The 14,208-nt window shown below is 44.9% G+C and overlaps 1 protein-coding gene across 3 annotated transcripts in view; it reads left to right on the top strand.

The window, feature by feature from the left end:
• USP42 (ubiquitin specific peptidase 42) overlaps positions 1 to 14,208 on the top strand; it is a 40,382-nt gene that overhangs the window by 17,886 nt on the left and 8,288 nt on the right. For all 3 annotated transcript variants that reach the window (XM_025274502.3, XM_044936216.2, XM_025274504.3), the window contains exons 4-14: positions 2,740 to 2,850; positions 4,487 to 4,589; positions 5,312 to 5,379; positions 6,064 to 6,134; positions 7,156 to 7,238; positions 8,662 to 8,773; positions 9,584 to 9,724; positions 9,912 to 10,012; positions 11,080 to 11,233; positions 12,907 to 13,623; positions 13,757 to 13,851. In XM_025274502.3, coding sequence (XP_025130287.2) covers positions 2,740 to 2,850; positions 4,487 to 4,589; positions 5,312 to 5,379; positions 6,064 to 6,134; positions 7,156 to 7,238; positions 8,662 to 8,773; positions 9,584 to 9,724; positions 9,912 to 10,012; positions 11,080 to 11,233; positions 12,907 to 13,623; positions 13,757 to 13,851 — 1,756 coding nt within the window. The remainder of the gene's footprint in view (positions 1 to 2,739; positions 2,851 to 4,486; positions 4,590 to 5,311; positions 5,380 to 6,063; positions 6,135 to 7,155; positions 7,239 to 8,661; positions 8,774 to 9,583; positions 9,725 to 9,911; positions 10,013 to 11,079; positions 11,234 to 12,906; positions 13,624 to 13,756; positions 13,852 to 14,208) is intronic.

Genomic DNA, 14,208 nt, shown 5'->3' with positions numbered 1-14,208 from the left:
CAATTTTAAAGGTTATGCTCCATTTATAAGCACACTTATTATAAGATACTGGCTATATTTCCCGTGTTGTACGCTATCCTTACAGCTTATTTTATGTATAATAGTTTGTACTTCTTAATCTCTTACTGCCGTCACGCCCTCCCCTTCTCTCTCCCCACAGGTAACCACTAATTTGTTCTCTGTAGCTGAGTATGTTACCTTTTTGTTGTATTCACTAGTGTGTTGTATTTTTTAGATTCCACATGTAAGTGTTACCATAACAGCATTTGTCTTTCTGTGTCTGACTTACTTAAATTTAGCAGAATATGGAGGGATGCTTCTTTACTACTGGGTTTGGGGGTGGAAGCCCAGGCCCCTCTTTTGATCTTCACTGATGATGTGAGGTGGGGGTGTGGTTTGTTATCACTCAGCATGGATGAAAGTTCCCATTCCTAATCTACCTTTTTTTAACTCTACGCCAGAAGCTTTCACTGTGGCATTGTTCCCTGCTTTTATTGGTATTTCCAGGTTGGTGGCTCCTTCTGCTCCAAGTCAGAAATATATGAAGCAGAAAGAAAACCAGAAAACTCACTGCCATGTCATTCCTTGGGCTCTGAAACTGTGAATTTGTCTTTTTCTCTCTACCTTTTCCAGCTTTCTTATGTCTGCTCCATATGCAATGTCCAGAGGGTTTGTTGTTGTTGCACTTAGTGGGAGGAGTAGGAAAAAGTACCACTAGTCATCTGAGAAGTGGAACGGCTCATCTTTGTTTTCGAAAGATGTCTTCCTGGGGGATGGAAATCCTGTGTGACACTTTTCTCTCTATGCGTGAGAGTTGTCGCTCTGCACTCTTCTCTTGCTCGTTTCCAACAAGTCTCTTGTCAGGTTTACCTTTGTTCTTATACACGTCATTTATTTCCATGTGCTTTAAATGTTTTGTTTTTATCACTGTTATAAGTAGCCTTCTGTTTGGGTTTTGTTGAAGTTGTTAGATCTGTAAATTTACTCTTTGCATTTGTATGCCTTTTTAGTCATTTAAAAAAATGTTTATTATAATTGTGCTAAGTCACTTCAATTGTGTCCAACTCTTTGTGACCCTGTGGCCTGTAGCCCTCCGGGCTCCTCTGCCTGTGGGATTCTCCAGGCAGTAGTGGAGTGGGTTGCCATGCCCTCCTCCAGAGGATGTCCCCAACCCGAGGGCCGAACCCGTGTGTCTTACAGCTCCTGCGTTGGCAGACAGGTTCTTTACCGCTAGCATCACTTGGGAAGCCCCAGTATTTATTAACGTTAATAAATTAACATTTATAAGAATTATTATAATTACTATATGGTTAACTTCTTTACTGTACAGTTCTGTTAATTTGGGGGGGTCAGTTTTATGAATTTTAATACAGGTATAAGTCCACGTAAACCACCACCTGTCAGAAAGCACAGCTGTTCTGCCACTCTTAAAAAATTTAAAACTGCCTTGTGCTGTCCCTTTGAAAACAGTCATTTCTTAAAATATTTGTCCTGTCTCTTCGCCTTCAGATTCCAATTGCGTGTATACTGGGGACAGCTGGAGGTAGTCCCATAGGTCACTGATAGGCTTTTTTATTCTTGTTGTTTTGAGAGGTGTTCTTTTTTTTTGAGGCTTGTGTTCCATAATAGAGAACCTCTGCTGCTGAGTCTTCACGTCTGCTGATCTTTCCTTCTTTTGTTTCTAATCTGTTATTAAATCTACTTGTTGTGTTTTTCATCTCAGAAACCCTACCTTTCATCTGTAAAGTAGATTTGGTTTTATTTCCGTGTCTCTCCTTAACATGCCCTTGCTTTTTTCTACATCCTTGAGCATAGAAATATATATATATAAACTGTCTTTTTTTATTGTCCTTGTTTTTGAGGACATTTCCAGGTCTATTTCTGTGTCATTTCCAGGTCTGTTTCTGCTTATCTGCTCCCTGTTATTGGTCTTTTCTGCATTATTGCATGCCTTGTACTCTTCAGTTACAATTTTATGTTGCTGGGTGCTAGATTTTCTTTTTATTCCTGTAAATATTTTTGAGCTTTACTCTGGGACACAGTAATGTTAACTGGAAATAGTTTGGCCCTTTTGAGACTTTAAAAGCTGTGTTAGGTAGGACCGAGCCGCCTTTAGTTTTAGGCTTGAATTCAGTGTCGTTGACTTTTGGGGCCACATGATTCTTGATTGTAGAGGCTGCTTACTGTAGGGTGTTAAACAGCAGTTGTGGTCTCTACCCACTAGATGCCAGCAGCACCACTTAGTATGAGCTAAGGTGGTTTTCGTATTTTTAAAAAGCTGTTAAAAAATTACAACAGAGACCTCTGTATGTGGAAAAGCTAGAACACTTGATATTTTGAAAGGAGACATTCCTTAACTGTTTGAGACAAATGGTAGCATAAGGAAAAAGACTTCTAATTTCTCTACTATAGACAATAGTTAAGAGCTCAGGCTTCAAAATTAGAAGGGTATGATTTGAGCCCAATTATGTGCCTGCCCCTTAATCACTATTTGGCATTGGGCAAATTTTAACTCTCTGAGCCTCAGTTTCCTTTCTTGTAAAATAGAGCCAATATATATCTATCACTTAGGTTTGTTGGAGAATTAAATGGAAATGAGTAAAAGTATATAGCTCAATAACAGGACACATAGTTCCGTTATCCTTGTTTCAGGGGTGTGCTTGTGTTATTTATAATACTTGATGTACATATAGTGCCATATTTTGCTAACTTGGAGGATTATCATCTGTTATCTTTCAGGTCATGCAGAAGGATTTTGCATGATGTGTACAATGCAAGCACATATCACCCAGGCACTCAGTAATCCTGGGGATGTTATTAAACCGATGTTTGTCATTAATGAGATGCGGCGTAAGTATCCTCTGTAGTAGTTTATATGAATATTTGTTAGCCAGTTGGTCTTAATGATCTGACTGGTAAATGATGAGCTCCTTGGGTATTGCAGCAAACAGTTTATTGTGTATGAATATGTCTTTAACGAATAACAGGTTTTTAGCAAACCATTTATTATGTAAAAACATTTTGAAACCTAAAGCAAAAGATGACAATATAGTAAAGAAGGTGGTATTCAGTTTGATATATAAACAAATTAAAACCCTCAAATTTGTTAATAAAATTGATAACTTTTACAGTATTTTTCCTAGATATTTGGATTTCTATGCTGAGTAATACTATTGTCCCACCGATTGCTTTAAATAGGTTTCAGTTAGCTTTAATTCAATGAATAAGTATTAACTATACATAGTGACAGGAATTATCAAAATAAAGTTAATTATATTCTTAAATAACATTTTATACTCAGAACTTAGCAGATTTGTGGATAAATTTCACAAGTTTCTATATAATTTTTAATGACTTTACAATCTCCTCTTGTATTATAATGATTCTGATAGGGTGCATGACATTTTTTATGCACTTTCTGCATGTTTTTTGCAGTAAGCTTTTGTATTATTTTAATTAACTGAGTTGGAATAAAAAATGCTTAAAAATAAAAACCTGACTCTTAATCTGGTATCTAGCTGGGTAATTATAGGGATGGATAATTACACAGTGACAGTTTATAATCCTTTTGCCTAAAAAGCTGCTGAGGATAAAGAAGTGTTATCTTGGCCTTTGGTACTATTAACAGGCTGGAGAAGACCATGAAAATTTTTTTTTAAACATTGCTGGATCTTACCAAATTTTAGCCAGGGGTGATTTTGTTTGTTGAATTATACGTGTATATTATATATACTGATATGCACACGTATACAGACATGGACACATATATGGCAGACATAATTAATTTTTTTAAACCTAGTTCTTTAAGAGAATGCTATTGGTGTGTGTATGTACATACATCTACGGACATACACCCCCCCCAACTCTAGACATACATGGTTAAATAATGAAATTGTCATTTTTGTAGGTCAGAATTTGTGGAATGTGGTCAATTTCATATGATTCAAGTTAATACATATCTATATATTCATTCACATAAAATTATATGAATATTTATACATCTGTATTGTTTTTCATTGTCATTTTGGCTTGTGGCTATTTAGTCAATTAGAATAGGACTGAGATGTTGCTGTGCAGTGGAGAATATAATATGTTCTCTAGGTTATTGGAATAGAATTAGGTAGGTTCACACTTTGCGTTTTATATAGATTCTCTTAGGGAATTCTAGCACCCAAGTTAAGATACGTGCACTAACATAACATTTGAGACAAATTTTTCAAACAATAACAGCTAAAGTTGAGTTTATTCAAGATCATTTTATTGCTGAAGACAGAGTCTCTGGGCTCTCAGAAACTCCAGCCCATGTGGGCTTTTAGCGGTCTGTAGGGCTCATCCTAGGTGTTCTCAGGGGGAACTTATTAATGCTGTTTCCTCATAAAATAGGTATCTAACCAGTATACTGTCATAAGATACAACCTCGAGGGGGAGGACAGCCTATGCGTAGGATAGGTGATGATAAGGCTTTGTCTTTCCTCAAACTCTACAGGCATAGCCAGGCACTTCCGCTTTGGAAACCAAGAAGACGCCCACGAATTCCTTCAGTACACTGTTGATGCTATGCAAAAAGCATGTTTGAACGGCAGCAATAAGTGAGTCAACACAGCATCAGTCGCCCGCCGCCCCACCCCAGCCGCCCCGCTGGCTCGCGGAACTCAGCGTGGCCTTCCAGGAAGGGTGCCTTCCAGGAGGGGTGCGCCGCTCCCTGTCAGCTTCACCTTTAGACTTTGTGCGGCCTCTTCCTCAAGTGGTTTGCCTTATTTTAAAATGGTTGAAAGTTTAAAAGATATATTTCCTATCTCTAGCCTTTGAAATCTGTGTTTGTTCCCTTTGTCATTGGGGTCAGTTACCAATACCTGCAGTTTCTTCTTTAAAATCTAAACGTGGGCTCAGGGGAAGGATGGAGAAACAGACAAGTAGCCCACTTGCTGTTGCTTCGACACCCCTGGCAGGCCTGCATTCCCTTCCTGCGGCCGAGGGGCCGGGCGCTCAGTGTCTGGATGGTGCTGGGCTGCAGAGCAGGGTCCTCACACTTGGGTCCCAGTCCTGCTCTGGGCGACTGCCTCTTGCTGCCTGCTTCAGGGCCAGAGTCCTGCCCTGATTTCCGAATCCCTTCTTAATACCGTCCGACCGCTTCTGCTCGCCCCAGACATCTTTGATTGGGCAAGGCTGTTCTCTGGCTGTCCCCATATCATGCGGCTCTCTTGCGTGAATTCTCATTCTTTTATGGATATACATGGTTTTAGCATCAGTTACAGCACCTCTTATTTTTGCAGAACGCTTCTCTCATCTCACTCTTTGATTTTTTTTTTAGATTGGACAGACACACCCAGGCCACCACACTCGTCTGTCAGATATTTGGAGGCTACCTAAGATCTAGAGGTAAACTCTTGGTTTTAAAGGTTGATAATTGTGGTCTGGCATGTGGTGTAAAAGGATGCAAGGGCTCCGAAAGGCTTAAGAAGGGCCCGTGTGTCTCCCTGCCGGCCCAGACTCCCATCCCCATCCTCCGTCAGCCCCTGGCCCAGCCTGTGGTTATCCTCCCAGGAGCTTCTTGTGCTTGAACAGCCTGGGTTCTTTTCACACTGGAAGCTTTCTCGCGTTTTCCGCACATACAGGCCTCACAGCCTTGCACGGTTGCAGTAGTGTTCCCTTTATTCGCCAGGGAGTCTCTAGGTGGTTTCTGATTGTTGTTGTTGTTGTTGCCACTAGTGCTTTATCGAGCACCCTTGTCTACACATAGCTTTACGTCCACGTAGAAGTGTACGTATGTACGATAATTAGTTAGAATTTCTGTATCAAAGGATGTGTGATTGCCAATTCTGATTTTGCCATATTGCTCTTCCAAGAGGTTATACCAGTTTACACTCCAGCCAGCAGTGTGCGTGGACCAAATCAGTGACTCCCACTGTGTCGTAGGAACATGTTTTGCCCAGTCTGATAGACGAGAAAAGTACCTTATGGTTTTTGTTTTGTAAATGTGTGTGTGTGTTCTGTCATTTCAGTAGTTGATATTGCCATGCTGATTATACTTTGCTTATCCTTTGTGTTTTATTTTTATTTCAGTCAAATGTTTAAATTGCAAAGGTGTTTCAGATACTTTTGATCCCTATCTTGATATAACTTTGGAGATAAAGGTAAGTTTGGTAGTTGTGGTAGTCAAGTTAAACAAAAATTAGTCATAATTTATTTATAGTTTATTTATTTATAGTTCTCTTACAATTTAGACTACACTTGTTAGAGAATATGAATTGAAAACTTTAGTATGCTAAGACTTCATTAGAGGAGCTTATTTAAACTTTGTATTAGGCATCATAAAAAACTTAAAACATTGAATAATTTTATTAAATGTTTGACCTTTATTAACATTAAAGGGTTAATGTTTATTAACCCTTTGACCTTTAATCTTAATAAAACCAGATTATGATGCCTGTATCAGCCAAATTTAGTTGGTGGTTATTCTTTAGAAACTGTCTTTTGCTTCTTGCGTTTTCTGAACTCTCCCATTTTTTATTGTCTGAAGCTTTTGTTTTTCTGATCTCAAGTGTGATACATGCTAATGATAAAAATGAGAAACGCTGCAGAGACATGTGTGGGCCTGTCCCCCAGAATGAACACTGCTAACAGTTTGATATAAACTGCTCAGAGCATCTGTTTACTGTTTGCGCTGACGGAGTTACACCTTCAGTCTGCTGGGCCACTGGCTGTTTTCACTCCGTTTTGCTGGGCCTGCTGCGTGCGTGCGTCAGCCAGTTTACATGCCTGCTTCCTTCCTGGTAGACACTTTGATTCTGTCCCTGTTTTATGCTGCTGTAAATAATGCTGCAGTGGGCAACCTCTGTTTTTTTGTTTTGGCCACACTGTACAGCTTGCAGGATCTTAGTTCCCTGACCAGGGATTGAACCCGGGCCCTTGGCAGTGAAAGCACGGAGTCCTAATCACTGGACCACCAGGGAATCCCCTGGTTTTTTTTTTTTTTTAATTGGGGGTGGGGAGGGCAATAGCTTGGTGTGCACATGTGTAAAATTGAACACTATAATGAAAAAAGTCTCTCTTTACATAAAATTTGCGCTTGGCTTTATCCTTTGGAGGCCTCTCTTCTGCTGCTGACAAGCGGCAGTGAGTGGTCATGTGCTCTTGGTGCTCTTCTGTCCCCAGGCTGCTCAGAGTGTCAACAAGGCCTTGGAGCAGTTTGTAAAGCCAGAACAGCTCGACGGAGAAAACTCATACAAGTGCAGCAAGTACGATGGCGGTGCTAGCGGGCGGGGAGGGCAGGCTTGGGGTGACAGGGCTTGGCGTGTCTGCCTGACCAGCAAGGTTCCTGTGAGCTTCCAGGACCACCTGGGAGGACCCTGCCTCTGTTTCCCGAGGGCCAGGGCACCCGAGTCTCAGTGTTAACACTCCTTAGACCCGGGAGAGGCGGGGCCTCAGTCCTGGGGAGCTGGGTGGAGGGGAGGGGTAAGACCATCCACACGTTAGTGCCCCCGCGTGTGAAGGTGCCTGGGGTGGCACGTGTGTGTCACAGCATCTCCAGGGACCCCGGTGTGAAGGGTTGGGGCGGGTGGAGTATCGCTTTCTCCCAGAGCAGTCAAGGATCTCTCTTTTTCATGGTTGTTTCCCAGGATTTGGGGCAGTACCTGCCAGAATCCTCAAGTTTGAGTCATTCTGTTGTTTCCCTATGAAGTCAAGAGGGCCTCTTTTAAGAAAGCCCTGTTTCTTATGGTTTAAGTAGATGTTCCCTTTAAGTCAGGTAATATGGGTAAGCGTTGTTACTGAGTAGGGCCAGACCTCAGGGATAGCCATGGGTTTGGTTCCAGACCAGCACAATAAAGCAAATCTTGCAATAAAGCGAGTTGCATGAATTTTTTTGTTTCCCAGTTTATAGAAAAGTTACATCTACCTTACACCGTAGTTTTTAAGTGTGCAATAGCATTGCGTCTAAGAAACAGTGTACAAACCTTAATTTAAAAATACTTGTTTAAAAATGCCAAAATAACTAGAAGAGTAACATCAAAGGTCACTGATCAGAGATCATCATAACAGATACAGTAATAATGAGAAAGCTTGAAATATTGCAGGAATTACCAAAATGTGGCACAGAGACCTGAAGTAAGCAAATGCTTTTAGAAGGATGGCCCAGTAGACTTGCTCCACGCAGGGGTGCCGCAAACCTTCAGCTTGTGAAAAATACAGTATCTTCACAGGGCAGTAAAATGCGGTACCTGGGTTCACTGTTTCGGGGAGAAGGCCCCCTTTCCTCCTAAGACTAGAGGGATGTTTCCTTTGTTTTAAACCTCATGGACGTTTCTAGGCTTTTCTTTGCTTCTGTATCTGGGCTTTGTTTTCACAGAGTTCTTCTACCAGTCGGTTTTTCAGTTTGTTTTGAATTGAGAGAAACTTCTATAAATCTAATTTTTAAGATGTCAGTGGCCTGACATTTCAGAACTGCCCTGTGGCTTTCACTCATGCTAATTAAGCCATCTCCCAAATTTCAAATTTTAATATTTTCACTGTTGGATGAAAAGGGTGGTATTTCTCATCCAGTACCCTTCTTTTGGAAACTTAATTTAGACTGTTGCAGAGAAATAACCAGGGTAAGACGAAAAAACAAAAAACAACCAACCCACATGAATCTTCTTAAACATCTGTTTTTTTTTCCCCAAGGTGTAAAAAGATGGTTCCAGCTTCAAAGAGATTCACTATACATAGATCTTCTAATGTTCTTACGCTTTCTCTGAAACGTTTTGCAAATTTTACTGGTGGAAAAATTGCTAAGGTGGGTAGATAATATTATTAACAACTATTTATGCTGAACCTTTCAAGGATTAACTGTCCAGCAGCTACATGGAAGTTTTATTACCTGATTTTCTGAGTTCTTCCAGCACTTGTTAGTGGAATAAAATGTCAAAGAACTGAGCTCAAAGTTTGCTGTGTGTGTTTACAGAGTGTTTTCGTAAACACTGTGTTTTCGTCTGTATCCCTTAGCTGACTAGACTTTCTGAAGGTCACAACTGGTGCTTATTATCCGCGTTTGGGCATCATAGTCGGTGAAGGTGCTGAGTGGGTTCAGGGAACGCTTATGGCATTTCAAGTCCAAAGATTTCCCAGCCAGACCTTGCCATTCTTTGATCAGAGCTTGTTTGCTTGTTTATTCGTTTGTTTTCTGATTGGTAGTATACTGACCTTTCCCATTTTCTTCCCACTTTCTGAAACTGAAAGTGGTCAGAAATCCAGTAACACACGGAAGAAATAACCTGCTCCTGAATTGTTAAAAATAAGCGATGACTTCAAGTCCAGACTTGTGATTGTTAACTGTCCACTTTGATGGGTTTGGAGAACTCACATAGTCTGGATCCTTACTTGCGTAAAGAAAATGAATACAGGGGGATTGCACTAAATACACGTAGAGTCAGGCGTCTCCGGGTTAGGTCTGTCTTCCGAAATGAGGCTACGGGTGTTGGGTCCCTGCTGGAGTACCACAAGGCGCCATGCGCCGTGAGCCTCCCGCCCTGCCCTGCGTGTATGGATGGGATGATCTGCACCTGCAGAGATAATGTTCCTTTTTTCTCTCTTCATACTTGTGTAGGATGTGAAATACCCTGAGTATCTTGATATTCGACCGTACATGTCTCAACCAAACGGAGAGCCGATCATTTATGTTTTGTATGCAGTCCTGGTACACACTGGTTTTAATTGCCATGCTGGCCATTACTTCTGCTACATAAAAGTAAGTTGTGTGGATTTTGTTAATTACTCTATTTACAGTACGCTGTAAGATACCACTGGCATTCTTGGGAGGGAAGGGGGGTTTTTCCAGTCGACCTGTGGTAGCCCCTTTTTCTTACAGGTCTCTGGATTGGGGTTCCCCATGTACCTGATCGAATCTGATATCTCTTTTGTTGGCTGTCTTACAGGCTAGCAACGGCCTCTGGTACCAAATGAACGACTCCATCGTGTCTACCAGTGATATCAGATCGGTACTCAGCCAGCAAGCTTACGTCCTCTTTTATATCAGGTATTGTCAGGAAAGTGCACTTCCACCTCTTCTGTTAAGTCAGAAAGAATGCTTCACTTCATCAGCATGCTTAAATTCCATTGTTTGGTTAAACAGCATCTTGATGGTGGGGAGAGTAAGGAAGGTGTATTTGAGAGTGGGCCATTAGTTTACTGTAGCTCCCAGCTCTTTGGCAGGTTAAAGAAATACACAGAAGAAGGGACAGGAGAAGCCACAGAGGGCTTCTGCTGCTGGCAGCAAATCGGGTGGGATGGCAGGCCGGGGAGGCAGTGAGCAGAGGCCCTGTAAGGGGACTCCTGAGTACCCAGTGTGGTCATCTCTCAGCCCCGGGCACCAGCAGCCAGCCACGCCCCCAGCCAGGCCCAGGCCTGCCCCCGCCTGCTGCTGCGTGTTACTGATTCGATCATTCTTCTGGAGATGTGGGGCCTTGGGGCAGTCCGTTGAGTGCTCCAAGGTATATCCATTGGTAGTAACTGGAAATTCAGAACATCCTGAAATTGCCAACAATAGCAGATCACATAAATGGTAGCGTGTGCATGTGACGAAGTACAATGCAACTGTTAAAAAGTGGTTTTTATGATGTTTTTTAAAATGGTATGAGAAAGTGTTCTATATATGGAGGAAAAGCAGCTGGAAATTTTACACGCTGATGTTGAGGAGATCGGTCCAGGCTAAAGCCTGGAGGAAAATCCACAAAATCTGGATAGCAGGTTCCTTGAAGGGGTGCGGGAGGCAGAGTGTCTTTGTTTCTTTCTAACTTTTCAGGATAGCACAGATCTAAGTGATATGTATTTAGAATTAGAAAAATGGAAAACAAAAGAAAAATAGCTTTAAAAAAATTACCCCCCCCCAAAAAAAAAAACCTTTCAGCTAGAATACACAGATATCAGATCAGAATCCACAGTGGCCCTTTGTCTGCTGACCTGAGCTCCCAGTGCCAGCCTGGGCCGGGCTGGGACTCTGTGCACTTCCCCAGGTCGCGTCTCCTGTTGCCGAGGGTGGGGTGTGCGTGAGCTCTTTGGGGGGTGTCCCATGTTACCCTGAGCACTGTCACTCTCTGTCCCCAGGTCCCACGATGTGAAAAACGGAGGTGAACTTACTCATTCCGCCCACAGCCCCGGCCAGTCCTCGCCCCGCCCGGTCATCAGTCAGCGGGTTGTCAACAGCAAACAGGCAGCCTCGGGATTCATTGGCCCACAGCTCCCCTCGCACATGGTGAAGGTAACCTCCCGAGCAGAGGGTCCAGCCCTCTACTCTACTCAGTGCTGCATTGGTGGCCCTGACCTCATCCACAGCTGAGTTTCGTATCCACAAAAGTGGATTCAGGCCGTTTATTAGAAAATACTTCAAACATAGGGGAAATCTCTGAGGACGAACAATGTGATCCAGAAGGAAGTAGGGGTGTGAGTCTGTCTAAACACTGGGGACTTGATCTCCCACCCTGGACTCCGTTCACTTCATGGAGTAAATATTGAGGGGTTCTCGATTCATGCTGGCCTCCAGGAGAGAGATGCTTGTACAGAAAGAACACTTGCGTTGCCTCCGTTTAGCCGTTTCAGGGGTGTGACGTTTTCTGCCTGCTGTCTGGCTGGGCCCTACCACACCCCTGAGGGCTGCTCAGAGTGAGCGGAGGGTATGCTCTCTGGTTCCTGTGATATCGGTGTCTTCAGTGGAGGCCTGGCTTTTGCTTGACGTAAATGTTGAGACCACAGACATGTTGGCATAGCTTGTACACACCATGGAATAATCCTGCCACCTGTGCCATGGTGTCATAACAGCCTTTCAGTTTGACAGGGAGCCACAGCCTCAGTGCTGTAGGGAGCTGGCCAGGCAGCAGGTCCTGTGCTGGGCTCGGCCTGAGTGATGTTGGACAGGCCAACTGCAGAGCACCTGCCCTGTGTGGAGGGGCTGCTGCTGCTGATTTGTCAGGAGATGTTTTTGCTTAACTATGAAGCCTTCCCTTGTAGCTCAGTTGGTACAGAATCTGCCTGCAGTACAGGAGACCTGGGTTCGATCCCTGGGTTGGGAAGGTCCCCTGGAGAAGGAAATGGCAACCCACTCCAGTATCCTTGCCTGGAAAATCTCATGGACAAAGGAGCCTGGTGGGCTGTAGTCCATGGGGTCTCAAAGAGTCGGGTACAAATGAGCGGCTAAGACTTCCAGTGTGAAAGTGAGTCACTCAGTCGTGTCCGACTCTTTGAGATCCCATGGGCTATACAGTCCATGGAATTCTCCAGGCCACAGTGCTGGAGTGGGTAGCCTTTCCCTTCTCCATAGGCTCTTCCCAACCCAGGGATTGAACCCAGGTCTCCCACACTGTAAGCAGACGCTTTATCAGCTGAGGCATTATCCAGTGGTAAGTTGACAACTAATTCAGATACTTAAAACATTTTGAAGGCCAAACAAAGTTCCTCTATGAGGCAGAATTCACCCATGACCACCAGTGTGCAATTTCTGGGTTTTAGCAGCAAAAGCTGGGATATGGAGCGAAATAACTACTCAAGTAAGGGTGGGAAGTCAAAGAGGCAGGGATGGCTAAGCGAGCGTGTCCGTCCACGTGACTGTCGCCACATTCCTGGGGCTCCCAAAACCACGAAGGAGAACCTGTGTGACGCCATGCCCAAGAGGACCTGCTGCTTTCTGCCAGAGCAGGAAGAGTTTGGTCTGGGAGTTGTTCTCTGACAAAAGCCGTTGTCCCTGTTTACCAGAAATTAATTCCCAGAAAACTGAGGCCTGTGAAAGGTCCGGGGCGGACAGGCCCGCGTGAGAGGGCGGTGTTGCTCATTCCTCGTAGAGCGAGAAAAGAGGGCCGGAGTGGGAAAGGCCCGCCGCCTGAAGTCTTGAGTCTGGTGGTTTCTGGAGCTCTCTCCTGACTGTGGTCTGCTTGTCCCCAGAACCCCCCTCACCTGAACGGGACGGGACCACTGAAGGAGACGCCGAGCAGCCCCATGTCAGGCCCCAGTGGGAACTCCAGCGTCAGCAGGACTGGTCCTGTGAGCGCCTCCCCGTCTGTTCAGAACTGGTCAGTTAACAGGCCCTCAGTTATTCCAGAACACCCCAAGAAACAGAAAATCACGATCAGTATTCACAACAAGTTACCTGTGCGCCAAGGTCAGTCTCAGTCTAACCTTCACAGCAATTCTTTGGAGCACCCCAACAAGCCCGCCCCCTCTTCTACCATTACCACTTCTTCTGCAATACAGTCTACCTCGAGTGCCCCCACGCCGCCCGCCTCTAGTAAGGTCCCAAAGCAGATGGCCCCGAGGGAGGCCTGCTCCAGGCCCGTGATGAACGGCAGGCCCAGGTTGAGCGCTGGCGTGCTGGTCCCCTACGGCGCCGAGTCCTCCGAGGAGTCTGACGAGGAGGCCAAGGGCCTCGGCCAGGAGAACGGCCGCGGGCTGACCGAGAGCGCGTGCTCCCCTACTCCGGACGCCGAAGACGGCGACGCCTCCCCGCACGAGCTCCGAGAGCCCGTGGCTCTAAATGGTGCTACTGGTCCGGACAGCGACCTGACGGAAAACGGCCTTCCCTTGGACAGGGCCCCTTGCCCAGGCCAGCCCGCGCTGCACTCAGAACACCCCTTTCCCAAGGCAAACGGCCTCCCTGGGAAGGTGAGCGGCTGTGGGGTGGCGGGCAGGTGGGCTTCCCTTCTGCCCTCATGTCCAGCGGGTCACATGGCTGGGTTTCAGGAGGCACAGGCGTGGCACTCACCGCTGAAAAACGTCTTTTTTTTTTTTATCCTAGTTGATGCCTGCTCCTTTGCCACCTCTTCCAGAAGACAAAATCTTAGAGACCTTCAAACTCAGCAGCAAAGCCAAAGGCTCAGCAGAGGAGACTAGGTAAGACGGCTGTCCCAGGGCAGCAGGATGCGGGACCAGGGTGCATCCGCTCACAGAAGGCCTGGGATGAGCCTTCTTGAATAATCATCTGTAGAACTCGTTGATTTTCCTGGCGGGAAAGTCAAGTAAACAGTTATCGGGGCCTGTTAGTCCAGCGCGCACCTCCTCTCCCGCAGAGCCTCCCCCGTGCTGGGGCGTTGTCGGTACATGTCTGACCAGCCAGCATGTCCCACTCAGCACCCCCAACAGGCACCCGAGGGTGTGCAGAAGGGCTGGGCAGGGAGTCTTGCTCTGTCCAGGAGCAAAGGCTTTGTTATGCTCTCTCTAGAGCTCTGAGATTAAATTAAGGGTCAGTGT

The sequence above is a fragment of the Bubalus bubalis genome, chromosome 24 (genome assembly GCF_019923935.1).
Source record: "Bubalus bubalis isolate 160015118507 breed Murrah chromosome 24, NDDB_SH_1, whole genome shotgun sequence".
Classification (NCBI taxonomy): Eukaryota; Metazoa; Chordata; class Mammalia; order Artiodactyla; family Bovidae; genus Bubalus; species Bubalus bubalis.
Note: the sequence above shows the minus strand (reverse complement) of the source record. Positions and strands in the feature narration are given on the sequence as shown.